Genomic DNA, 26,290 nt, shown 5'->3' on the forward strand with positions numbered 1-26,290 from the left:
TCATTAGGCCACTTTACAGGCACGTGGCTGGAAGTTTGACTTGCTATTGGTTAATGGCGGTAAAGCCCGCCCAACCACCTCCGGTCTGCTTCTTTAAGTAGAAGCCCGGTTAGTTCTCTTTCCTTTCAGCGACTGTGAAGTGGTGAAGGTGAGGTGGGGTGTGGTGTGTCCTGGGCTGGGGCAGGTCTGTCCTCTTTTTCGAGGCCTGGGAACCGGGTGGAGGGTGGGCGGCTGGCGGTGATGACATGCGAATTAAAGCACGTGTTAGACTGCTGACGCGGGTGATGCGAACTGGAGTCTGAGCCGGGCCGCTGAGGCGTGGGGGTGGGAAACGGGTTTGCGGGTATACCACCTCCTCACCTACCGCTCTCGTTCTTGCAGGTCCCGGCTAGGAGAAGGACGTCGGATCTCACTGTCCTCCTAGCTTTTCGACCCTCCCCCGAAGCCCCTCAATAAAATGGCTTGATTTCAGCGACGGTGTCCGTTTTGTTTGTCGCGATGCGCTGCCTTTGAGCCCCCGCCGCGCCTGCGCGTGGCGCCGGGGGTCAGGCTGCAGCGCCAGAGCAGTACGCGCTTGCGCATAACTGGGGCCGTCTTGCCCCCGCGGCGGCGGCCCTTTTAACCGCGAGCTACACTGCGGCACTGGGCTGCCGGGGTGGGGGGCTGGGGAAGGCGTCGGAGGTCCTGCAGTCTCTGCTTATTCCTGTGCCTTTCCTGTGAGTCCGAGTGGTCTCTCCGTGGAAATCAGTGAGACGGGCAGGTTCATGTAATCGCGGCGGGGAGGGCGTCTGTAGGGAGGGGAGATGAGAATCCGGCTGTGGCCTTGAACCGTTTGAGTGAAGGCTGTAGTGCACTTGACACGAACTGGTTACCGGTCCTGAGCTGAACTCGTCTGGCTGAGGTGTGTTCGCGGACCACGTAGAAAAACCGCCGTTTAGGGTCAACTGCTTATGCCCCAGATAGCTTGAACAGCTCACCATGACGGTGTTGTGCATTGCGGGGCACAACATAGGCACCTAAATAAATGCACAATCACTCCTTCGTATTCCACATTCTAGGTGAAAACGATCCCTCCTGGATTTAGGTGTAACGTGCATCATTTCTGAGTAAAAGGCAGCACGTGTTGAAGGGCAGGTATGCACAAGTGCCATGTCTAGCCCAAAAGGGGGCCCCAAGTTAGCAGGATTAGTAAGCAGTTGGTGTAAATTCTAGCTCAGAAGCAGGGTTTGTTTTGTTTTTTTTTTTTTTTTTGCGCGGTACATGGGCCTCTCACTGTTGTGGCCTCTCCCGTCGCGGAGCGCAGGTTCAGCGGCCATGGCTCACGGGCCTACCCGCTCCGCGGCATGTGGGATCCTCCCGGACCGGGGCACAAACCTGTGTCCCCTGCATCGGCAGGCGGACTCTCAACCACTGCGCCATCAGGGAAGCCCCAGAAGCAGGACTTTGAATTGAGGATAATTAGCGCCTTCCTTGTATCAGGGTGTGGTCTACTTTGGATCCTCCAACAGGACGGGTCCAGTGATGGCCCAAGAAACAAGCTGCTACTGGCAGCTGAGGGCCCAGGTTTATTCTGTACCACAGTTTATTCTGTTCCTATTATCTAAGCAGGATCAAGTAGAAATGACTTAGATGCTTATCTAGTATTTGACATGAGACATTTATTTTGTGAAACAATGCAAGCGATTGTAAATCCCCACATACTATTTGATTAAGTGCAATAGGGTACAGTCATGTGTAATCTCTACACAGTAGTGCATCTAGTCCTTTGCCTTTAATTATTGCACAAAAATTATAAGACCAGCGAACGAGACATGCGCACTGACAGGCAAACTGGCCTACACAATGAGGAATCAGAACAGTACACTGACTGGAATGGTCCGATAATTTAAGTCAAATGTTTTAATGGTATAATTAAAGTAATCAAATAAGGGTTCAAATATGTTTTTTTCAATATATTAATTTCTTTAAAGTCCCGTTCAGGCAAGGTGCTGTTGCTGTTTAAAAAACCACTATTAGCTTTGTCCACAGATGTAAGTTGTCAAAAGTTAACCCAAGGTAAGTTTGATGTTGAATGCAGCTTTAAACAATTAAAAAATTGTATTGAGTGTACTTCTCAAAGCAAATTACACAGTTTGAGAGAGCCCCGAAACCTGTAAACTAAATGTTCTGACACAAATGCACAAAATAAAGTTGGCAACGTTAAATGTCACGGTAATTTTGAGATCTGTAGTGTTTGATGCTGAGCAAACATCAGCATCATCTTGACTCGAGATGATAGAGAGCAGTCTCCGGTTTTGGCCATCAGAAAAGGAAACTGCCCACAAAACATCCCAAACCAATCAGGTTAACAAAGCATTTAAGATCCCTATTTAAAGCTTCCCAGAGCTCACAGCAAGTGCCAGGTGGAAGGACGGTGGCTCTGGCTTTCTGGCCCCACCCCAGTCCAGTCATTAGGTTTGTTTGATATTTCCACATATGCTCAAGTCTCAGGAAAACATTTGGGATTAGTCAGAAACCAGGTGATTGTACCTCCTTGGTAAAAGGTGTGGGATGGTTTGATCTCATGGCTTTGCCTAATGGTCACATAAATCCCACGGTTCCCGCCCCAGCTGATAGTGTGTTAGAGTGTATGTTCTATGGCTACTTGCTTCCAAAACGCACAACTGATAAGAAGAGTAAGTTGCTATGCATATCTTTTTATCACCAAAGAAATAGTTGACAAAATTCCACTCCCCACCCTCCACGTGTGTAACCACACTGATGTTCTTTGGTGTGGAGGGCTGCGCCACACAAACTGTAAAAGTGAGAAAACATTCCACTGCACTGGCTGCCTGAGAAAAAGCTTTGGAGGCATCGAGGAGGCAAGGGGAAGCCTTCCAGCTGTGCAGCTTCGCTCTTAATGTGCTCTTCTGCTGCCACAAAAACTGGTAGACTTAGAAAAGCCATGGTGGGGGTCACCTGTAATCTCTGGATCCACCGTGACGATCCTTCCAGTTTTCCTTTGCTGAGTCAAAGCTTTGCAGGAGGCAATCTGGACCCCATTCACTGGACACCTCCCAGTGGGATGGGCACCGGCAGGCAGAGGGCAGAAGCTGTGGCACGAGGAAAGGCCAGTGCTACAGCCCAGATGGCAGCCGAGAACCCCACACCTTGAGCTTCATCTCATAATACTGGGAACACCAGGTCTGCACCCATCACAATTGATCAGCAGCCTCCACCAGTGGGTCTTTCAGGAGGCTGCAAGTGGAGCGAGGATCCATGGCTGAGTGCATGATAGGGATATAAACGTCGTCCATGTTTGGCATGACAAAAACTTTCTGTAGAAAGAAGGAACAGGCATGTGGAAGAATGCTCTTTTCTCAGAGTTGCCCTAGTGTGTTCCGATAATTTTAGGCTTTAGACTAGTTTTTAAAATACATATGAAACAACTTTTCCTACACATTCCAAACTAATTCCTCTATGATACTGAGAAAGCGTTGAGGTATCACACCAGTGCACGAACACGAGAACCCAGTAAGTTCTGAGGAAGAAGCAGCCTTTGATTTCATGTACATATAATAAAATGACTCATGAATTGATAAATAACATTAAGAGAATTAAGAGCGTAAGCTGCTCATAGTATTTCCAAATTACTATATCCAGAACACATATTCCAACACACATAAGCCAACTTATCCATTTAAATCCTAGCAACAAAAATGTAAGCTAATTTTTTGTTTTTTCAAACCAGAACCAGTTAAAGCTACGTATGAAAGAAATCCTACTATAGTGAACACCCAAAGGATAATGAGTGATTGACAGTAATGGTGCTTTGCCTATCTGTTTATAAACTTATTTTATGTAAGTGAATTTTGGCAATGTATTCAACTTCAGCAATGCTTTCTTCCAAAGCAAAAACAAAAACAGGTGGCCATGGGAGAATGCAAGCAGTTACCCTTCAACTTCCCAACTTGCCTCAAAAATACCATGCACCAAAGTTTGCCCCCAAAAGAGATGACCCTAATATCCCAATACCCCTAAAAGAGATGACCACCCAAATTCCTAATGCAGGATCTAGGGAGATAAGAAAAAGGAAAAGAACTGAAGGCATGAGATTGTCTTTCCCCTAATTAGGTTCAAAGTACTTTTCCTTTTGGAGATAAAATTAAGCTTTCCATAGACTGGTTTTTAGTTATATTTAACCTATAGCTTTTAAATAATAAAAAATATATAATTTTAAAGGCAATAACTCAAAATATACTACTGCAAAAATAATACCGGTATTCTTCAAAAGCTGAAATTTACTATAAAGTAAATAGCCTGTTAATCCGTAAAACCTTAATAGACAACTATGCCTCAAAAACCTGATAAAAATTTGATAGAAACAGCTCATTCCAGGGCCTCAGCTACACTGCTATTTCCCTTGGTGGCAGAATGCAGAAGACAGGCTTAGAGAATGAGCTCTGGCTTAGTCAACTCCAGAAGATCTCTAGACTACCCTAGAAGATCCACAGGGGAGGGACAGGCCTGATTCATCTTTGGACTTCCAGGGTAGGTGGTAGCTACACGCGGAATGTTTGTTGCAACAAACAAACAATTTGTTTGTTGAAAACAAACCAAGCAAGATGGGTACCACACAAGGGCAGGAACCACCACAGCCCGGGTGCTACTAGCTGGCCAGTTCCAGGCCCCACCCGGGGAAAAGTCCAAAGATAGCCCCAGCAGATGGACGGCTCGCCAGGCCTACTGGTACAAGACAGTCATTTTGCTCTTTGACCCCTACCTTTTGAGTTTCCTCTAAAGACTACTTCATAGGCTTCTGTGGATGAGTTTCAGAGTTTTTGAAACTGAACCTGAAACTTTATGCCTATTTGATCATATGTGTACTTTCCTGGGGTCCATAGCTTTCACCAGATTTTCCAAGGAGGATCCTGACCCACATGAAGTTCAGAACCTCTGTTCTACCCAGAGCTTTTAGAGCCTCAGCATGAAACACTAGATGACACTGCAGGTGTACCTGAAACTCTTGCTCCAGTTTCTTCTCTATCCAGTCTGTCACATGAACTAAAGTCACTTCTCTCTCTCCAAGTTTTGGCCGAGCTTTCAGCTCGATATGTGGTGGCTTCCGGAAACCATACCTTTTAAAGACGAGTAATAACCACATTTAGAATCAAAGAAAAGAAGCGGACAGTACCAAGAACAAACATTCCTCATTTACACAAGGCTTTATCACTACTTAAATGTTCTCTTCCGAAAATCCCTTCTAAAAAACACTTCAGTGCAGCAAGTAGAATTGTGAACTCCCTGTGTCCCTGGACCCAGGGCCGTGATGATCTGAGAACAGTTGTGACAAACTAAGGAAGCCAGGAAATGCCACTGGAAAAGTCCATGACCTGGGCATTGTTTCTTGTTTTTGTTTTTCCTAAAATGGAAAGGATCTTCTTTGTTTCCATTTTTATGAAAGTAGGATATGTCTGTTACAAAATCCAAAATATACAAGTGTATAAAGCAGAAAATAAAAGACATTCTCTCTCTGAGTCTCATAACCAAGATAGGACCACTGAGAGAAGTGGGATCAATTTTCCCCACACTCCTAATATGCATACGTAAATAGAAACGTTCTATAACCTGCTTTTTCATTCCACACTCCACACCATAATTATGGCTTCTCAGTGGAGCAGACTGGCACTCAGAATTGTTGGTAAGGTATCCAGTCAAGAGACTGTGTGCTATCAAACTAAAAACTTCAACCCATCATGGACCAATGTTTTAAAGAATCCAGGCACACCTTGGAGATACCGTGGGCTCAGTTCCAGACTACCACAATAAAGCTAATTACTGCAATAAGGTGAGTCACGTGAATTTCTGGTTTCCCAGTGCATATAAAAGTCATATTTACACTATTCTGTAGTCAATTAGGTGTGCAAAACAATGTACGTATCTCAACTGAAAAACACTTTATTGCTAAAAAAATGCTAGCCATCATCTGACAATGCAGGGTTGCCACTAACCTCCAATTTGTAAAAAACACAATATCAGCAAGTACAAGAAAGCAAAGCATAGTAAGATGAGGTCTGCCTGTACAATAAAAATAGCAAATTGCTATAAATGTTTCTAAACACTCTCAATATCTATACGTATCTTTGTGGATTAATACCAAACAGTTCAGCACTCGAGTAGGCACTGCATGGCACTAGCCTAGAGGTCTCTAATTTTAACTCCCATTGAGCAGTGGCATTTGTAACTCCTAAGTCAAAGCTTGGAAGAGGAAGAAACGTATCAACTCTTACTATTTAAAAAAAATTTGTTATTAGGCTTGGAAAAATGTACAGTAAGTTACTTATTAACTGGTTATTTTTGGAAGGTAAGGTTACAGGCTTTTTTTTTTCTGTTTTCTTCATGTTCTTCCAGTGAAAACATTACTTTTTAAAAATAAAATCTAAAATGGTATTTTAAAGTTTTTACTGGGAAACACCAATATCATCATTAAATGATCAGTCAATTAAAAAATCCTTTTGTGATCATTCCTACAAGTCCTTCTGAACACTAAGGCTGTGTGCCAGCATGCTGGTTTCACTCTATAACAGAACAGAGCTATCTTTTTCACACAACTGTAGCTTACGGTACAAAGAGGTCTTTTATGCAATCCCTGTATACCCTTATGCACATGTGAATGTCAATTTAAAATTGAGATTTATAGATAGTGATTTTCTTCTGCTGGGCCCTTGAAAAATTTATTTCAGTGATTCTCAATCCTAGCTTAGTCCCCCCAACCGCTGAATCCTGGGGGCTGGGCTGGGCATAGCTTTAACAAGTCACCCAGGTGACTGTGATATGCAGGTGGAGTTAAGACCCACTGGTTCAGTCAAATGACAACTCTCTGGATAGACCTTCTACCACAGTTACCAAGCACACGTGCTCCTGCCTCCTTAACATCCAAATCTGACCTGGGGAAGTCTTCCCTAACCGCCCAGGACTCTGCTGGATGTGTGATCCCCATCTGTAAGGTGGGCATAACGATGGCCCTGTCTCCGCCGGATGCTGTGAGGACTGGCCAGGTGAAGCAGTTACACCCCAGGCTAGGCAGAGAATAAGAGGTCTACAAATGATAGCTGTTCTCACTGGTGGAAAGGGTTGGCTTGAGAGAGGAGGAAGACCAAGAATAGAAACAGCTCATCCCATAAACTTCACCAATAACCTTAACTCTTCCTACCGTGTGAAGATGAGTCTTTATATGTGAATTAACCACTCACAGTAGAAGACAGAATCAGATTTACAACTAATGTTAAGGTTCCATGAAAAACGTGTGAAAGTGCTTCTTCCCAGGAGAAGGTACTTTCCATAATTTCAAGGATCAGCAATTTTTATGGGATTTTTATGGTCATGCAAGAAGGGGAATCACTGGCTGACCCCGAGGGGCCCTCTACGCACCATATTCGGTCGGTCGGGGGAGGTGGAATGTTGACCGCCAAGGTTCCTCTACATTCTTGTACTTCTACAGTTAGCAGCAGTGGTGTATTGGAGACTTCTTCAATCTTCTTTTTAATGAACTCTGTCTCCGTTGCTTTTTGGAAATATTTTGACTTGGTAATTTTATCAACAAACCTCATAATCTTACTTGTTCGGTGACCTCCAACATACCTTTAAATGAGGGACACAGACGGGTGTTAGTATAGATTTTGTTCCTTCACAAACAACTTGGTGGCTCCGTGTTCACCTGACTTTAGACCTGAGTTTCTCAACTGCAGCACCACTGACACGGTGGACTGGGCGATTCTTTGTTGTGGATGTTGCCAGATGTTTAACAGCATCCCTGGCCTCAGCCTACTGGATGTCAATAGCACGTTCCCCCACATATATGACAATAAAAAATGTCTTTGGACATGGCTAAATGTCCCTGGGGGGGGGAACAAAATAACCCCCAGGTGAGAACTACTACTTTATTTATTTTTAAATTTAATTTAATTTATTTATTTTTGGCTGCGCTGCATGGCATGCAGGATCTTAGTTCCCCGACCAGGGATCGAACCTGTGCCCCTGCAGTGGAAGCGCAGGGTCCTAACCCCTGGACCACCAGGGAAGTCCAGAGAACTACAACTTTAGACAAGGTGCAGACATCAGATAGAGCCTGAGTCTTGACAATGGCGAGTCAGACCAAGTTCTCACAGTGCAAGCAGGGAAGGCATCTCACCCGCTCTCCTTTATAACCTTCAAATACTGAATATAAATCCAGTGTCCTCTGAGCAAAATCTCACCATCTCTACATAGCAAATAAGAAATCAGGCTGCATTAACAGGGCCACAAAACACAGTAAAACATCTGCCTTTTAGATGGTGTCACAGCAACTCTGAGCAGCAACGACTTGTCAAAGGGCTCAGAAGCATCTAAAGAAAAAAGCTGCATCCAGCTGATACGCTAGCAGCCCAGGAAAGCAAGCTTTCCTGTATCAGGTCATATCTACCTAAGACTGCCCTAAGAAGAGAGGATATTTGCTCTTAAAATCCTCCACAGTTCCAGAGTGTCAGGAATAGTATGGGTACATGTGTAGGCAAAAGCAATTATTCTTAAGAAGGTCAGGTGGGGAGAGTTTAAATAATGCACACAAACTTTAGTCCCAATTCCTCAAACATCTAGATTCCCTTTTCATCTTCTGTAGGATTTCAAAAGTGAACAGGTTGATATTTTCTTACAAATACTTCTGAATCACCTGGTTTCTTTATCATTTTAGTTTCTTCACTCACTTTAAATAATTAAAAGATCCTTACAGAGAGGCAGCCTAGGCACTTTGATCATTCAGCAGTCCAAGTAACAGGCAAAGGGAGCCACCAAAATGTAGTTCATGATCCAAAAGATCAGCTAAGTGACCCACGTTTTCAAAATTCACCGAAGAAATCACCTGAATGTTTCAACATTGTAGAAACTAAAAGCTCAACAGCAAGTGTGACCCGTCAGAAGGGAAGTAATGTTCCCTATCCACACCAGGGGGAGCTGTTGTGTAATCTGTGCTCCTTGTGATAAACACGCCCTTCAATTCTCTGTTATTTATTCCAACGGCCCAAGAGAATCATTTTCTTCTGGACCCTCTTAATTAGGGAAAGCTATTCAGGTCTTTTGCTTTGGGGCATGAAATTTTATCCCACTGGCTTTTAGTTATTAATGCAAAAATCATTCACTCAAAGCGAAGGAGGAAGGAATATCAGAGAGGAAAAGACCATAAAAGCTCACTCCCAACTTGCAGCCCTGACCCCTGAAGACCCCAGAAGCTGGATCCACTCACCCTTCAGCCCCTGGGAGAAGCGGTTTGTCTCCTGCGCCAGGCTCTGGTGCGTCGTCTTCGTCAGAGGAGCCAGCACTGGAGGACTCCTCGTCGCTGTCGGCCAGACAGAAGGCCCTGGGCCTGCAACTGATCAGGGCAGAGTCACCACGGCAGCTGGCCCAGCGCCAGGCTCCACCGCCACCACTGCTACAGCGTCATCACTCTCCCCCACCCAGCCCAGACAGAAGAGGCCCAATCCAAGAGTCCTCGGATTGGCCTGGTCCCCCGGGAGACCCTTCAGTGCCAAGTCCCTGGCAGGACCGCAGAGGACTTGGGCCTGAAGGGCTGGATTCTGCGCATGCGTCAGAAAGACAGGTGATGGGAGTGTGATGCAGTCCACACAAAATGCAGTGATCTCGTCAACAGTGCAGCGTAGCCAATGGGAGGGTGAGTGGAAAGAACGATGGTTGCACGGGGGAGGGGACAGCTCATGTTGGCGCCATGACCACCTCACAGATGAGATGGGATGTTCAGGCAAGTCCCCTGACTCTGGCTGAGTTCAACAACTATGCTTTTTGGCTTAGTTTCCTCCTGTTAGTTTTGGCTCAAGACTCCTTCCTAGTGAAATTACGTATCCTAGCCCACACCTGCCCCAGCTCCTGAAGGTCACAGAAAAAGCCGCCAACCAACAAATCTCAAGGGACTCTAGGAAGCAACTGACATGAGAACCCAGGAACTTTTCAAGAAAAGTACTAATTTAAAACCGTATTTTAGGGCTTCCCTGGTGACGCAGTGGTTAAGAATCCACCTACCAATGCAGGGGACACAGGTTTGAGCCCTGGTCCGGGAAGATCCCACATGCCACAGAGCAGCTAAGCCCGTACGCCACAACTACTGAGCCTGTGCTCTAGAGCCCGCAAGCCACAACTACTGAAGCCCGCCCACCTAGAGCCTATGCTCTGCAACAAGAGAAGCCACCGCAATGAGAAGCCCGCGCCCCGCAAAGAAGAGTAGCCCCTGCTCGCCACAACTAGGGAAAGTCCATGCACAGCAACAAAGACCCAGTGCAGCCAAAAATAAATAAATTTATATTTAAAAAACCACGTTTTTTAAATGAAGTAATAAAAAACTTCACCAAAGAGCAATGTCCCTCGTTAATCTTTCCAGGGTAGAGCCTCAGCTTCCACTGGGTCACTGGCAGCAGCCAGTGATCAAGGTTCCCCTGTGAGGGCCCTGGGGGTTCCTGGCCAAGCTTGGGCCCCAAAGAAGGCAGCTCCCTCCCTGGATGGTGGCTTTGCTTCAGAGAGGCAGAAAGCAGGGCCCATCCCGGAGGCTCAGAGACTTAATGGGGACAGAATGAACACAATTAAGCTACCAAATGGTCACTAAGCAGAGCGTGGGCCTCGTATTTTTTTTTTTTTTTTTTTTTTTGGTTGCATTGGGTCTCAGTTGCGGCTCACAGGCTTCTTAGTTGTGGCACGTGGGGGCCTTGTATCTTTGATAAGGAGAAAAATCACCAGGACAGGGGAAGGCAGCGCAGCTTAGGTCCCATCTTCCTGCGGGTGTAACCCTTTGGGGTTTTCCTTGGGCCACCAGAAGCCCACGGGGGCAGTCATCTCCTGGCCAACAAGGGCCAAGGGCACCCAAGGGCAGAGCACACCCACCAGTGTGGACTTAAAGGCCCAGCAGAGGCCCCAGCACTGGGAAGAGGGCACTGAAATCTCCGCCCTGAAACAGGAGCCCAGCTGTAAGAGGACCGAGCACAAATGTCCTCCCTGGCAGGACACCCGGATCCTCCTTGATCCTGGCCCTGAAACATTAGAGCCAGCGCTCTAGCCAACAGGCTTGAGTACAGCGTTAAAGGGAAACTCCCTCTGCAGACACAAAGGCCTCTTGTCCCTGGCCACGGGGACAGCACCCGACTCCTCCTCCTTCCATCAGAAGCCGGGCTAGTCCAGGAAATGCTCACGTGTGTGTGCTGGTCACAAAAACATCTCAGTGCTTTCCAGGGTTAGGCAGCCCTCACAGAGCTCTGCTTTTATACAAAAGTAAAATAAGATTCCCAAGAAAGCCTGCACTGGGTCTTGGGATGAAGAAAGTCAGGGAGCTAAGTCCCCAAAGATAACATGACCATCTCAGAAACCTATCTTACTTCTCCATCAGTAAAACGACTGTGCCCCCTGGCTCAGACCTCGTGCTGCCAGGTAAGGAAGGTACAGAGCACAAAAGGCTGCCTCAGCATCCTGGACCACAGTGAGACCTGCAGAACCACTGTCCCCTTCTGTCCCCACTGGTATTTGTCATCTGGCAGCCTCCAGGCCTGGGGCAGAAGATGCCAAAGGCTGAGCACTGCAGTGAGCTCTCGGGTTCCTGAATTAATCCTCCACAGGACAGAGAACAGGACAAATTTTGTGGCTTGAAGTTAATCATTTAGACAATGCTCTGTCAGTTAAAACAGATCAGATGACGTGAAATTCTGACTGTGACCAGATGGTACCTCTCCTCTCAGCATAGGGGGCCGTACTATGCAGCACCTAATACTTACTAACTAAAAGTGTAATTAAATATTTGGCAGATATTCAAGTTTTATAACCGAACATGCATTTTGTGATCTCAACCTTATGATGAATTTCAGAGAAAGACACCCTGCACATTCTTATATAAGATGTGCTAGAATGCAATAAGCCTACTTTTTTAAACACACCTTAGAATTCGAGATAAGTGTAATATCCTTTCAAGAGTCACCTTAAAGGGCTTATTCCAGTTTTGCTGTCTCTGCTAAAAATCTTTTTGGAAATGCGCTTGCAGTCGGACACATAAGAAAAAGTGCGTTATTTTATCACTGATACTCTCTGTCTTGAACCAAACATTTAATTTCTTAGTCTCATAATCACCATCACCTCTGAACGACGTCTAGCAATTTCTCAAAGATCCAATCCATCTAGAAAGTAGGAAGATTTGCTGTCACTCAGAATACTTAAAGGAATGTCACAGACTCCGAAGGCAACTCTAAAAAGCAGCTCCAAAAAATGCTTTAAGTGAAGGGTGCATAATTAGATTAAACAGCCCAGTGAGGACTGCTTGGAGGGGGACCACGCTCACGAGAGTGCATTTGTTTCCTTTAACAGAAGTCGGGCCCATGTATCTGCCACACACATGTGCACGTACACCCACAGAGCTAGACTGAGTCACGGCGTGGGTGACAAGCACTGGGCTCCCAGAATATCAGGGCCTCGGGGCGGGGTGGTGGACCCGGGTACGCCGGGGACTAGCGGCCCAATACAGGGGTCGGGGTGGGGGGGCCCATGCAGGGACTTGCACGCCAGCCCAGGCTGCCGTGGTAGAGCACGGACGGGCCAAGGGCCTTCCAGGAAACGCCCGCCCCGATGTGCATTTAAAAAGCAGCCAACGAGCAGCACATTCCCCTTCCTGACTCGCTTAGGTCCCCTTCAGGCCAATTCCTAAAGTTCAGACTGCCCAGCTCACCACCTGAATTCCATTTTGAGTGTCTATCGCCCCAAAGTCACTGTAACTACAATGTGTAACAAGAAGACTATTCGGGAAATACAAAGACTCAAGGAAAAATGTCTGCAAATATAAAGGGTACCCACATTTCAAAGGGAAAGGCCTTCACTAGAGTGAAGCGACACAGACTTCAGTTTCTTACCACCAGCCTCAGGGTCCTTATAAACTTTCTACAGTAAGCAGGACTTCCCACAGGCTGAGCAGCACCTCCTCAGGTACTCCCCACGGCACAGTCATTTGCACACTTGAAGGGGGACAGACAAAAGCAGCGAGACAAAGCAGAGGCCCTGCCAGAGCAAGGGGACAAGCCCTTGCCCAGAAGTGAGGCCCTGGACAGGCGGCCACGGGCTAAAGGGAGGGCCTGGAGGAAAGGGCTGCTGCGGACCCACCACTCACACACGCTGCTCTAGGAGAGGCTTCCTCAAGGAAACCAAAGATCACACGCTCAGTAACAGCCACAGGTGCAGGGACTCTGCCTCTCCTCCGGCATTCAGCCTCAGGGCGATTCCATAGCTCCTGACTGAGGAGGAGAAGTGATGCTAGAATCACTTCTGGGATCAGGCTCTTAGCTATGGATGGGCTTTTGAGAGGCTCGAGAAGGTCCCAGAAATTGTGAGCCAAATGGTGCATGTGTAGGCATTCTCTGGGGGAAGGATCCAGAGCTCTCAGATTCCCAAGAGGGTCCTTTATGCAAAAAAGGGTTAAGGGTTCATTTATCCAGGCGTTTTCCTCCCAAGTGCTTTGAGATTGTATTTTTCCTTGCTTTTAAAATTAAATGACAGCCAATTACACATCAACATAAAATTTAACACCCTCACAGGAAGAAGCAAAACATTTTATACCAGACTCTACTGGAAAAAAAATGGTGCTTTAGATATATATTATAAATTAAATATAATACCATTATATTCCTAACGCAGAGGACTTTTTTCATGCAGTCTAGAGAAGCACTGCTTGCTCAGAAACGTGTCTGTCCTGCAATCAGCTGAGTTTATGAACTTGAAATTGTGCCAAGAGAGCTGCATGAATAACAGTGAACATGGAATGCCTCAGTGGCAAGGATCTCAGGGACCTGGCTATGGTGGGGCCCTACCTGCTCCCAAGACCCCTCTTTCCAATGGAGTCCCAGCAGCCCTGGGCCAGCAAGGGCTGTTTCCAGAAAGGGCTCCCTGCACAAATGCTCCTGACCAAAGTCTGCTCTGTCCCGCTCCCGGTTAGTTAGAGCTCATTTTCAAGACTGCTTCTGCCTAAGGTGCTTGGTTTTACTGGCAGCTGGTTCTGCAACTTTGCTGTCCCAAGGCTGGCCTGATGGCGCTCAGCTGGGCATGGTGTCAGGGTCGGGGCAGCTGGGGACAGAAGCTGAGTCTGACTAGAGGGCTAGATCAGGACCCCGGCAATACGAATCAAGGAAGTCTGTACGACTCTCCCCCCAGGAAAGCCTCTTAAATGCTCCTGATCTCAATCCACTCAGGTCTACAAACGGTGCCTTTATGTTGGGGAACATGATGAAAGGACAAGCTTCCTCGCGGTGTCACATGGGTCCGAATGAGACTCAGCACTGATGGGGTATGAAATGCTACACGGAGGGCTGATCAATACCACTCACCAGAAAACACAATCCACAGATTGCCGAATCCAAACACATTTTAACAAAACAGTAGAAAAGTGAAAGGAAAATAGCACAGATACAGGTTAGACTGCATACAGCAGGTGAAATTCTCCAAAAATTAAAATATGAACATTTTCATTAAGTCACCTGGACAACTCGGAATCACCTTAGTGAAAGAACGTTCTCAAATGTATGATCCAACTCCCCATCTACTGTGCTTTCACCACAAGTTTGAATACAAGCATCAGGTCAGCATCATAATAAAGCAAACATCTAAGAGCCTGTGTCTTATATTTATATTTAGATGCTGAGAAGGTGGCTCCTTGTGGCATTTTCCGATCATTGTACTGCTAATTCCATGCAAAGGGGCTGAAGATGTGAGAAGCAGACTCCAATCAGCATTTTTAGTTTGGTAAAAACAATAATATCATTTAAATATGTAGTCTGAAGCAGTCATTTTTAAGGTGTGTGGGAATGTGAAAGTTCCAGCTTATCCATTCTAGGCATCTAAGAAAAAGAATCAGCTTCATTAACTATCTCACAAATTGGAAATATTTACTAAATTAGACAAACTCGGCAACAGATGCAGTATCCTCTACAAAGAGAGGAGTTTACTAAGAAAATAGATATTGTATTATTTAGGGGAAAGGCGTCTCCAAACACTTTAGGAGCACCCTCTTGGCTACAAGATCAATCGTCTAATTATAAATAACTCTGACGCTGTGATTAAAGCAGGCAGCCGCCTGAAGCGCCTCAGCCTGGCCCACACAGTGCTGTGTGTGGCTGCAAAGCTGAAGGAGGCACCTGCCGGGTGATGCTTCTCTTCACAAAGCATCTCATTGTGCAGCCTGCCCGGCTGGTCTGAGTCAGGGATGCTTTCCAGGTAATCGACACTGTACGCTCCGCTGGCAGCACCAAGGCCTACGGCACTGAGTCTGCAGGGGGTGAAACCAGGAAACTATTCCCTGAAATCCTCCGGGGCCAGGAAGCACTTACATGAAGCTCGCGCTCAACATTGGGGCTATACACATTAAAGCTGCTTCTCAAGGGCTCGAGGAAGGAGGTGGTTCCCCAGGGTTGGGTTAGTAAATTCATATAGCCCCTTACCCTTCTTTGCCAATTTCTCCAACCTTCAGGGCTTCAACAAGAGGCTCTTTACCTAGTTTGGTCAAATTCATTTTGGTCTCAAGAGTCATCAGAAAGGACCCGTTGTAGGACATTTCCAAATCGATCCAGAGTCCTGGAGAAATGGTGAAAAAACAGAAGGTTTTTTCCCCGCCCCGGAAAAACATGACTATAAGTGACAGATTAAAATTTATATTTTAAAGTATCTAAGTAGGTATCACATTAAAAGTCTATATATATTGCCTGTACTACCAATGCATGCAAGAAGAGACTGTGAAAAGTTTCTGGAAACAGTTCAAGCATCTGGCAAATTGCCAGTATTTCAACATCCGTTAAAATGGTCACAGTGAGCTCAGGGTCCTGTCCTCTGGGTTCTTCTCACTTTGGGTAAGAAACACTCCCAGCAGGAGGACATGGCTTGTGCCAGGGCAAAGCCAGGACGAGGTCTGCGTTGTCCCAGCTGGTTAGAGGCAGAAGAGAGGTGCAGAGACTTCACAGCAAGCTGGGCTCTTTAAAGACACAAGTGAGAACCACTGTCTTTCTTAAAATTATCTATTGTTTGGGGGTGGGGGAGGGGAGGGGCACAGAAAATGGTTCAGGTTTAGCTTGGTATGATAAGGATGGTGACAAAACCTTTTAGAACCCTCTTCTTTCTGGAAATTGCGTAGGAATGGAATCAAAAGAATTCGTGTTCAAGCCCCAGGATTATCTAGATAAAGCTGGGTAACCACTTTGTACCTTAGTTGAAAAACCTGTTCCTTAATGACGCAGATGTAGAGAATGGACTTGAGGACACGGGGAGGGGGAAGGGTAAGCTGGGGCGAAGTGAGAGAGTGGCATGGACATATACACATGACCAAATGTAAAACAGATAGCTAGTGGGAAGCAGCCGCATAGCACAGGGAGATCAGCTCGGTGCTTTGTGACCCCCTAGATGGGTGGGATAGGGAGGGAGGGAGGGAGATGCAAGAGGGAGATGCAAGAGGGAGGAGATATGGGGATATATGTATATGTATAGCTGATTCACTTTTTTATAAAGCAGAAACTAACACACCATTGTAAAGCAATTATACTCCAATAAAGATGTTAAAAAAGAAAACAAAAAACCACCTGTTCCTTAGAAAAGACACTCATGTCAATGAGAGCACAGAGCATATCTTAGAGGCTTTTGGCTTTGCGGAATTTCACTGGGAAGGTCCACCAAGCAGAAGTGGCCACTGACCATAAGTCTAAAATGCAAATAGGGGTCAGTCATCTCACAACCTTTTCTACCCCAGGGTCCTATGATTCAGCAGGTGGGACAGACTATGCTGTGATTTTACCGAGTCCAAGCTCTGTAACACCTCATGGACTTCCCATCAAAACATGGTCCTCACATGCACCCCAGTGTTCACTGCAGCACTATTTACAATAGCCAGGTCATGGAAGCAACCTAAATGCCCATCAACAGACGAATGGATAAAGAAGATGTGGTACATATATACAATGGAATATTACTCAGCCATAAAAAGGAATGAAATTGGGTCATTTGTTGAGATGTGGATGGATCTAGAGACTGTCATAGAGTGAAGTAAGTCAGAAAGAGAAAAACGAGTATCGTATATTAACACATGTATGTGGAACCTAGAAAAATGGTACAGATGAACCGGTTTGCAGGCCAGAAGTTGAGACACAGATGCAGAGAACAAACGTATGGACACCAAGGGGGGAAAGCGCAGGGGTGTGTGTGTGATGAATTGGGAGATTGGGATTGACATGTATAGACTGATGTGTATAAAATTGATGACTAATAAGAACCTGCTATATAAAAAAAAATTAATTAAAAAAAAACCAGATCTGCTAGCTGGCTTGTGGGTACTAACAGTATATTCAACAAGTGTAACTTTTTTAAAATGCAAAAAGAATAAATCAATAATACAGTAAAAAAAAAAACACATGGTCCTTCAAGTGGGTGTTTAAATGTAAATAAAGTTTTATAGATCCTCATAAGACAAATGACAATATCTAAAAGGAAGCAGGAAATTAATCTAAAACCACTGTTCACACACAGCCGCATTTTCAAGCAATTACAGTAAATAACTTATCCCCTGTTTGGCCACCACCTCAGATAATTGCTTTCTTAACTTCAGTAAGCGCTATTGGTGTAACTCCTCACTAAAGGCAGAATAATTTCCATTTTGCTTTCACCAAATTCTTTTTATCATAATTGAAGATAATTATTTTCTGTGAATGACCTGGTTTAATTAAGTGATATGCAGATCAGTTGTGAATGTCTTCTTTGCAGCAACACACAAAACTGCTTTATTTCTTGCTTACATTAAACATTTAAAAATCATTAATTAGCTTGCTCTTCAGAGGCAGTGTTACTGGAAATAAAGGGCACATCTGCTTTAATAAAGACATTTAGTCATTAATCACTTCCAGTAGAAAGGGAATTAGGGCAAAAGGCTTGATATTAGTAGATTTTAAACTCAATATAAATGGAACATCAATAAAGAAGATATTTCTTCTTGTATATCGCCAGCTTTATTTATTTAACTTGAGAATCAATAGACTCAAACTACCTGGTTGCGGTATGTATTCAGACATAATCATTTCCTTTGAAAATCCCAGTCAGGTTTCCAATAAATATTACTAGTAAGTATTTGCCTTCGAAGGTTGTCATATTAAAGGCACCAGAATTTTACTTGTTATAATAAAGTGGAAGGTTCTGTTTGTCTGTTTTTTAAATGAGGGGATATGGACACAGGCTTGGTAAACAGCTGGCCCACACCCCAGTCATCGGGACATTCTACTCAATGACGTGTGGTCCAGCCCCCCTGCCGGGAGCTGAGGCTGGGAAGAGGGAAAAGCACTGGAGTCCAGTCACGTGGACCGGGGCTTGAATTCCCCTGGAAGTTTCTCAATGTCTAGGCACCGGCCTCCTCATCTGTACAGGGGAGGCCACACGGCTTGTACAGCCTGGCTCTTGGTGCATCCTGGCAGGGCTCTCCCCTTTCACATCCATCACCAGCCACTTCCTTCTTCTAACCACTCTGGGCTACAGCCTAGCTTGCTGCTGTTGCCATAGCAGATGGGGACCAGACCAGAGGAGGACACGGGGCCAGAGGGAAGAGGCTGCACTGGGCAGCCGGAGAGCCCTGTCCAGGCTGGGGAGCAGGCAAGGCGAGGACATCTGACCAAGCTCCTGCGTAGGGGATGAAGCCTGTTTCTTGTTTCATTGTAGATGTTCCATGAGGCCCACACACGGGGCCTTGCTCAGCCCCCATTCTCAGTGTAGATATGAAGGAGTCAAGAATGGTTTGAGAATCTTTAAATACAGATATAAACTGCAAACATTCAAACAAGTTATCTTAATATGACGTGCTTGCATTCAGATGAGGGTAAGATGACAATTTTAACATTAGGTGCAAAGAAAAACACGCTTCTGTGACAATGAATCAGTGGCAAAAAGCTCCCTGAAAACCTTGGAGTGCACGTAACGAGAGCCGAAACCACGTGGTTACATAAAGGGTGAGTCAGGAGCTCCCACCTTGCAGGACTGAAAGATGAAATCAGCAGTTACTAGAAAGGCTGTCTTCTCAATGAGGACAAATGTAGCAACACTGTGAAGTGGGGACAGACACTGTGCTCTGAGTGGCACCCTAACCCTAACGAGCTGCATGTTCCTCACCTGGGTGAGTGCGGGAACAGAGCTTTTTCTTCTGGGCTCTTGACAAAGGTTAAGACTTGCTTGTGAGGCATTTCATTTAAAATGTTGCTTCCTGTAACCATCTGGTCTTGGTAGTGATCAAGGACAAAACCCAGAAGTTAAGGAGCAAGGCAATTTTTTAAATCTTTAAATATGCGTAAGGCAGCCAGTCCTGAGAGGTTCTCTGGAAAGGGCATGAACACAAAGGGTCTTGTCTTAGTCTTCTTAGGCTGCTGTAACAAAATACCACAAACTGCGCGGCTGAAACACGGACATTTATTTGGCACAGTTCTGCAGGTTGCAAGTCCAAGATCAAGGTGCTGGCCGATTCACTCTTGGTGAGGGCTCTGTTCCTGGCCTGCAGACGACCGCCTTCTCCCGTGTCCTCATGTGGCACAGCGAGCGAGCTATCTCTCTGGTCTCTCTTCTCATGAGGGCACTAATCCCACCATGACCTCATCTAAACTTAATCACCCCAAAGGCCCCGTCTCTAAATACCACCACATTGCAGGTTAGTGACTCAACATATGAATTTGGGGGGAACACATTCAGTCCGTAACAATCTCCACCACATGAGGGGTCTTCACATTGTGAGGCTGTCCAGTGGCGAAGGGTGGCACCTGATTACCAACAAGTCCCTAAAAAACCGGCCCTTCCCTGGCTACAAGGGAAACACAACTAACAATGAACATGACAAACTTCAGTCAGTCTTCACACAAGGACTTGAGGAGCTCGGAGGGCTGTTTTTCTGTTTCTCTTCAGCCTCGTGAGGGAAGGATCAGTTACCACCACCGCTACTCAGACTGTGGCAAAAGCTACTGCTCGCTCTACCTCAAAATGTTTATTTAGTTCTTAACGCAAGCTATCAGAGCTCAAGACACTGAAGTGAATCCCTGTCCTCTGGAAGTTTATGCCTGAAGAAGAGTAACGATGGCCTGGACCACCTGGTGCAGAGCAGACCTAGATGCCAGCAGAGATAGTACACATGTCCTGGTATGTGTCACCAGAGACGAGTAGAACAGAGGTTCTTCCGCCTTCTCCCTGGTAGTTGATTTAATAGACTCCATGGCCTCAGGAGCAGTCCTACTGTGCTCGAATAAATCTAGTACTTTCACTCAGCAGTTCACTGTCGTATTTACTATTAAAATAGCTAAAAGGCCTCAGTCTCACTGGAACAGGTTTAATGGGGCAGGGGTTGCTCAGGAGGAGGTAAGAGGCCCTAAAGCCTTGCTCACAGGGTCTGGCTCATGTTACCTGCTCCTCCACTATCCCTGTACCCATAACTGATGGCTGATTTTCACTCTGAAAGCCAACATTTGGCATCCAAAAAACAAAAGCTCTTAAAATGGAAGATTTAATAATATACTGATTTTACCAAGAACAGATGTTTGAGTTATTCAGCTCTTAGACGACCACATTAGTGACCGTTTCGTTCCTGGCAAACAGACTGGTGCCATATTGCTCACTCAGATACTGCAGAAAACTAGTATTCCTTGTAATTGGATGTGTCCTTTAGGACAGATGTCATTTTTGGTTTTGTCTACCTGTATCCGTTCTTGGAAACAGCTCCGCCTTTCAAGGTCAACACAGTCCCAAATCAGAGTCTCTCCTCCCCGCCCCAACCCAAGTTCCACAAATGAGTATTTTTTTTCCCTTTCCCACAAAAGGTATATTTTCCTTGTGCAACACAGATCTGGTCAGAGAGTATATGTGCCATTCTTCTCAGTGCTGAGCCCCACAGTCTGGCCCTGTCACCGTGACCGACCTCAGGCAGCTGCCCTCTTGATGAGGGTGTAGCCAGAGGAACAGGCAGCTCGCAGACTGCCCCTGGTTCCACTTTTCTGCAATACTCCGCTGGCAGAGTAGCTTCAGTCCCAGCACTGAACAAAGGCACCAGGCACCACAGATCAAGGTCTGGAAGACAAATGTAGATGATGGACCTGCCAGACACAACTACAGGCATCTCTGAAGACAGACCAGCTTCCTCTTCCTGTGGGACATGGTCATCTTTCCACAGAATCCAAGCCCTTTGGTGGAAACTCGGGTTGTTAATCGGGTATCTTGAAACAGGGCAAAAACGGTGCCACGTGGCACTCTGTCCACGTGGACACTCAATGACGATCTGCAGACAAACTCCGCGTAGCAAAAGCCCTGAAGACTAAATTAATTAACCTGAACCTGAGAGGTCACAGTCCACAGCCTTGGCTCATTCTGACACTGCTGACACCCCTGCAGGCACTGCTCTGAGGTCACTGGTCCCAGGCATGGAAGAGAAAAACCTGGCTGACAGACGAGGGTCCCCACAAAACCCCTTCGGGAAGATTTTACTAATCAAGCTTGGCAGCAGCAGCAGCAGCAACGAAGACCGATGGCTTCCCGCGTGTCACGTGTGCTCTCTGAGTGCTGACATGAAGCGTTTAATCTCCTCCACAAGCAACAGGGGAGAGGCTACTGCCATCATCACTCTGTGGATGAGAAGCTCAAGGTGCTGAGTGCTTAGAAACCTCCCCAAGGCCTTGCTGCTGGATAATAAAGGAGCAGGAGCCAAACGCGGGTGGCCTGGCCCAGAGCTGGTACGCACGGCAAGCCTCTGGCTCTGGCCTAGAAGCTGCAGAGCAGCATGGAAAAGCGAGGCTGCTGAGTGATCTCTGGCACATCACACCCTGTCTGGGCTTGGGCTTATGCATCTAAACACAGCAGGGTCCTGCTAGGGAACCTCTGATTGCCTTCCCAAGTCTAAACAGTCAATCTGCCCAATTCTTTAAGGGTTTGAAAAAGGAGCTATACATTTGTAATTAATTTTTATCCATAAGAAAAACGATTAGGAGAGAATGTACCAAGAATGTACCAAATGTAGCAGAATGGTCATCCTGGCTATCTCTGAATGGTGGAACAATGGGTAATGTTTCTCTTTTTCCTTTTCTAAATATTCGAGTTTTCCCCACAATGAGTATTTGTTGAATGAACGAAGGAGCAAACATTACCCTAACAGAGTTAATAAAACAACTGGAAAGGGCTTGGCCTGGTGGCCCCCCAAGGACAGGCCCCGGGGACAGCAGCCTGGGGTGGGGATGAGGAGTGGGGGGGAGGCCCTGCTCTGTAGGGAAGGAAGGAGACCACCCCCCACCCCACGGTGAGGTGTGTGTGGAGCGGGCAGGGGTCAGAGACAGGAGGTGCACAGCCAGTTTCCGAGGTTCAGATCCTCTCCACCTTCTGGCCACGGTTCCGGTCCCGGGAACGGTGGTCCTTTCCCCTTATCCACTGCACTAGAACCTGGCTGTGTGTCTGGAAGCAGGAATGGCCTTTTCCCTTCATCTGTTCTGGGAGGACCTGCTGGCCTCAAGCTGTAGGATGGGTCAACTGAACACCTCAGCCACTCACATTCTAAACTCTCCAAGAGCGGCAGCAGCGAAGGCAGCGATAATGTTGGTGAAAATAACAATAGTAACACTTAGAGCTTGTTTGGCACCTGATGTTTTCCGAGTGCCTTTCATGTATTAACTCACTTAAGCCACCAAGTGGGTGCCATCAGTCTCCCCCCCTGAGAGAGGAGTTAGTGACGAGGTTAAGGATTTGCCCAAGGACAAGGAGCTGTGAGCCCGGCGGTGCGGCCCCAGAGCTGGAGCTCAGAACCGCCGCTCTGGGATGCCTCAAGAAGAGCATCCTGAGGCTGGAGCGATCCAGCAGCTCTGGCCCAAATATCCCTCCCAAGCCATGTGCCTTCAACAAACAAGCACAAGTTAGGAAATATTACCAAAAATAAGGGTGTGGGGTGTGTAGGGGGATCCCCTGGGAGGCGCCCCCTCCTGAAAGCAGTCAAAGCCCCCTTCACCCTAGGGGGCAGCTCCCTGAAAGGTGAACTCTGCTTTTCAGAGTCAGTTTTAACACGTCACTCCTGATTTTCATTCCCCCCAAAGGAAAGGTTTCTCTTAGAGCAATGGAATCCAAGATGCATTGTCCCTTCATGTTCATTTCTGTTATACCATCACATGTAGCCTTGGCAGGCTCGGAAAAACCTAATTTGATCAAACTTTTAAAACCCACAGGCTTTATGTCTTTATCATTCCTTTCTTTAGTAACATTTCTTCCCTTGTTACATAAAGCAGGCAGATCTCTAGAACTTGCCCTGAAAGGAGTTAAGTAAGCCTCAAATGGATTAAAAACTGGCAAAAGCTTTGATCTATATAATAAAACGTCTTGATGCAGCTCTGGCTCCAGAGGAACGGGAAAGAGACTTGAGACTTAGGCATTTAGTGAATTTCACTCAAAGCCTTACAAAGCTGCCCTGGGAGGCTGCAGAGTTCACAGCCACAGGGACACTTCTTAGATGCTGCAAAGCCCAGCTATGGCCCTGCTCCCCTCTCATTGGAAATTTCTACTAGTTCAACAAAGGACAGTTCTGAGATAAGAGGCTGCTAATGCATTAGAAAATAAAGCATGCACACGTATTATTTACCTTCTTTAAGCCTGACTCTCAGGAGGCTTATGTTACCTGATCATTTACCAGCTCGTTACAAGTCAGTTCCTAAAGAGGCAAAGAGCAAAGGGCAACCTAGAGCCCCCCAGAGCCAGAGGGAGCCAGGCAGCCCTGGAATGCTGTCGGGGCGAAGATCCTAGCTCTGCACCTTACACATAGATAATGCAGCTGTTTAAATTTCACATGTGGTTGAAAGAACTCTAGCTAGACCATTCGCAAAGAATCTTTTCTAGTTTTACTCTTAGTGAACCAGAAATTCACTAAACCTAGGAGCACTCAGATTCATCAAAGTGTAGACACAATTGAGTGGTCACAGGTGATTTCGACGTGCTATTAGGTGGACTTCTGGGTTTGCAAATAATTCTCTGGTCTATCTTTCTCTGAAATCGATGGGATGCTAAAGACCTGGAAATATGGACTTCACTGTTAGCTGAAATAGTGCTAGAGAGATTTGTTAGAGCTGCTAGTTGTAGCGCTAAAAAAAAACAAAACTCTCTGTATTTACATCAAATGTATACAACACAGAACTTGATTTCACTAAATATGTTCAAGAGCCACCTGATATAGCCATACAGAGACAAAAGTAGATGCTACAGTCTATCAATCTTACAAAATATTTACTTCAAAACAAATATCACTCTCTTGAAAAGCTGTAATTATTTTCTCCCTTACTTTGTTCCTGAGCCTTTTGAGGAAGAATGTAAATCCAGTTTAAGTGGAAAGAGGCTCACTTGGAGAGGGATATTCTAGAAAAAAAGTTGAATGCTTCCATGACAGGGAGGTTTTTCCCTTTCTGCTCATGGAGTATTCTTGCCTACCTAATTCATTCTTCTTTTCACCAGACTCCTGGGTACTAAATCTTCTGTCAAGGTGCCACAAAATACACATAAATCTTTACATCATAATTGTATTTAAACTCTCCACACATTTTAATCACCTTCTCACATGCACACATACACAAGTAGGCATAAATAATGTGTCTGTAACATGTCTTAAAAACCAAATCAGAGAACTTCCCTCCAGCAGAGAGCCTTTACTCTCAAAATACTGCCCAACAATATAAGTCTTCATTTTTCAAACACTTACTGAGTGCCTACTTGGAGTGGAAAGGAACAGAAAGAATAAAACATGAAGCTCAAAGAATCTGCATCCTAGAGGTTAAGGCAAGGCAAAGATGTCACTACTTATGAGGAGGGGCAGCTCCCAGTAAGAATCCAGGGAGGGGCACATGCAGACGAGAAGCCACGAGGGGTAAGTGGGCCTGAAATGCAGCCACTGCCTCTCACCGTGGCAAGGGCTGTGACAATGCGGGGCCGGGCCCCCATTAACTGGCATGTGGGCATCTTTGGGCTGGAGGAGGACCTGTAAGGATCCAGAAGACCAGAAGGGCTTGGAGCGGGAGTCCTGATCTACTCCCCACCGGTTTCAGGCTGTGACCGTTAAGAACAGGAGACACGCAACATCAAATATGGTTAAAATGCCCCCAACTCCCTCCAAACACAAAGCCTTGGTATTCAATCTGCAGTGACGGCAACATTCTAACGCTCATATAAATGCTCCACTCCTTTCTGGAGTCAGTTAAGAGTTACCTTGGTGATCAACGTAAGGCTTGAAGGCCTGAAGGATTTTTGGCACGGCTACTCCCATGTCGAGCTCCGTCAGAGTTAGCTCATTCATGAAGTAGGGGAGCTGGAGGACAGAAGGAAACAACCAAGGAGACTCGTTAGGAACCTGGTAAATGCTAGAAGTCAACATACTCTCAAAGGGAACAATGGTCAAGGTTTTGGGGACACGTTCATTCAACCAGAATTTATTGAGCAGACACCACATACTAGGCAGCGTGCTACAGACAGAGCCGCGGACGAGAGAGGCAAGGTCCTTGCTCTCGCGGGGCTTATAATGAAGAGGCAGGAACAGACAGATAAGCAGACAAATAACCTATAACTGCAGAGCGTGACCGGTGCTACAGAGAAGATAAGGTGGGTAACGGGGCACAGGGAGGCTGAACCGTCTTGGATAAGGAGGTCAGCGAAGGCTTCCCTGAGGGTGGCGTGTGGCCAGAGACCAGACTGTGGAGAAGGAACGAGCCATGCTGGTCAGGTTAATAATGCCCAGAGTTGGCTGAAGGCTGGGAAAATTGGCCTCTTTTAGACTACTAGTGAGGAGTTAGGAAATCACTACAACATTTCCTGTAGGCCAACTCATAACATGTACTAAAATCCTTGGGAAAAAAAAAAAATCACATCCCTTGACCCTGTGCTGGATATTTTCCCTTTGCCCCTCTGGGATCGAGTTCCTCACTACATCCCAAGAGGCTGGTCTGCGGGAACCGCATCGATGGACTCTTGCCCTCTCCTCTGGCTTCTGGTCGGGCTTGGCCAGTGGAACACACCAGTGGGCAGGGGGCGGGGAGGTACACGGAGAGGAGAACTGTCAGGCATTTGTCCCCTCCCTCTACTGAAGGCCACAGCTCCTGTCAGACAGGCAGCCCCCTCCACCTAGACACCTGCCCGAGTCTGGGTTAACCGCTCCCCACCGCTCCAGCCCTGGGGTGCGGCACTATGCCTTGCGGTTTCTCTACATTGGCCCACACCTTCATAAATCCTTCCCCAGCTTGCTGCACTGAAT

General features: G+C 46.3%; 1 protein-coding gene and 2 non-coding genes across 5 annotated transcripts in view; 2 read left to right on the forward strand and 1 right to left on the reverse strand.

The window, feature by feature from the left end:
- Positions 1-234: 234 nt before the first annotated feature.
- On the forward strand, positions 235-304 carry LOC115803075 (small nucleolar RNA SNORD104). Its single transcript, XR_004023699.1, has one exon. It is a non-coding gene; the product is annotated as a small nucleolar RNA SNORD104 (small nucleolar RNA).
- Positions 305-500: 196 nt separating this feature from the next.
- LOC115803082 (small nucleolar RNA SNORA76) lies at positions 501-637 on the forward strand. The gene has a single exon (XR_004023706.2). It is a non-coding gene; the product is annotated as a small nucleolar RNA SNORA76 (small nucleolar RNA).
- A 588-nt stretch (positions 638-1,225) lies between these two features.
- TEX2 (testis expressed 2) overlaps positions 1,226-26,290 on the reverse strand; it is a 107,403-nt gene continuing 82,338 nt past the window's right edge. For 2 of the 3 annotated variants that reach the window (XM_022589157.3, XM_089901419.1), the window contains exons 7-12: positions 25,252-25,351; positions 15,477-15,609; positions 9,257-9,382; positions 7,411-7,620; positions 4,997-5,117; positions 1,226-3,317 (exon numbers count right to left, since the gene is read on the reverse strand). In XM_022589157.3, the coding sequence (XP_022444865.1) occupies positions 3,195-3,317; positions 4,997-5,117; positions 7,411-7,620; positions 9,257-9,382; positions 15,477-15,609; positions 25,252-25,351 (813 nt within the window). In that variant the 3' untranslated portion in view covers positions 1,226-3,194. Of the gene's footprint in view, positions 3,318-4,996; positions 5,118-7,410; positions 7,621-9,256; positions 9,383-15,476; positions 15,610-25,251; positions 25,352-26,290 lie in introns of those variants that run through there. The other variant, XM_022589158.3, reaches the window with a different exon arrangement.

Source organism: Delphinapterus leucas, chromosome 19 (genome assembly GCF_059928025.1).
Source record: "Delphinapterus leucas isolate spDelLeu-1000000601 "Yukka" chromosome 19, BTC_Dleu_Yukka2, whole genome shotgun sequence".
NCBI classification, from domain to species: domain Eukaryota; kingdom Metazoa; phylum Chordata; class Mammalia; order Artiodactyla; family Monodontidae; genus Delphinapterus; species Delphinapterus leucas.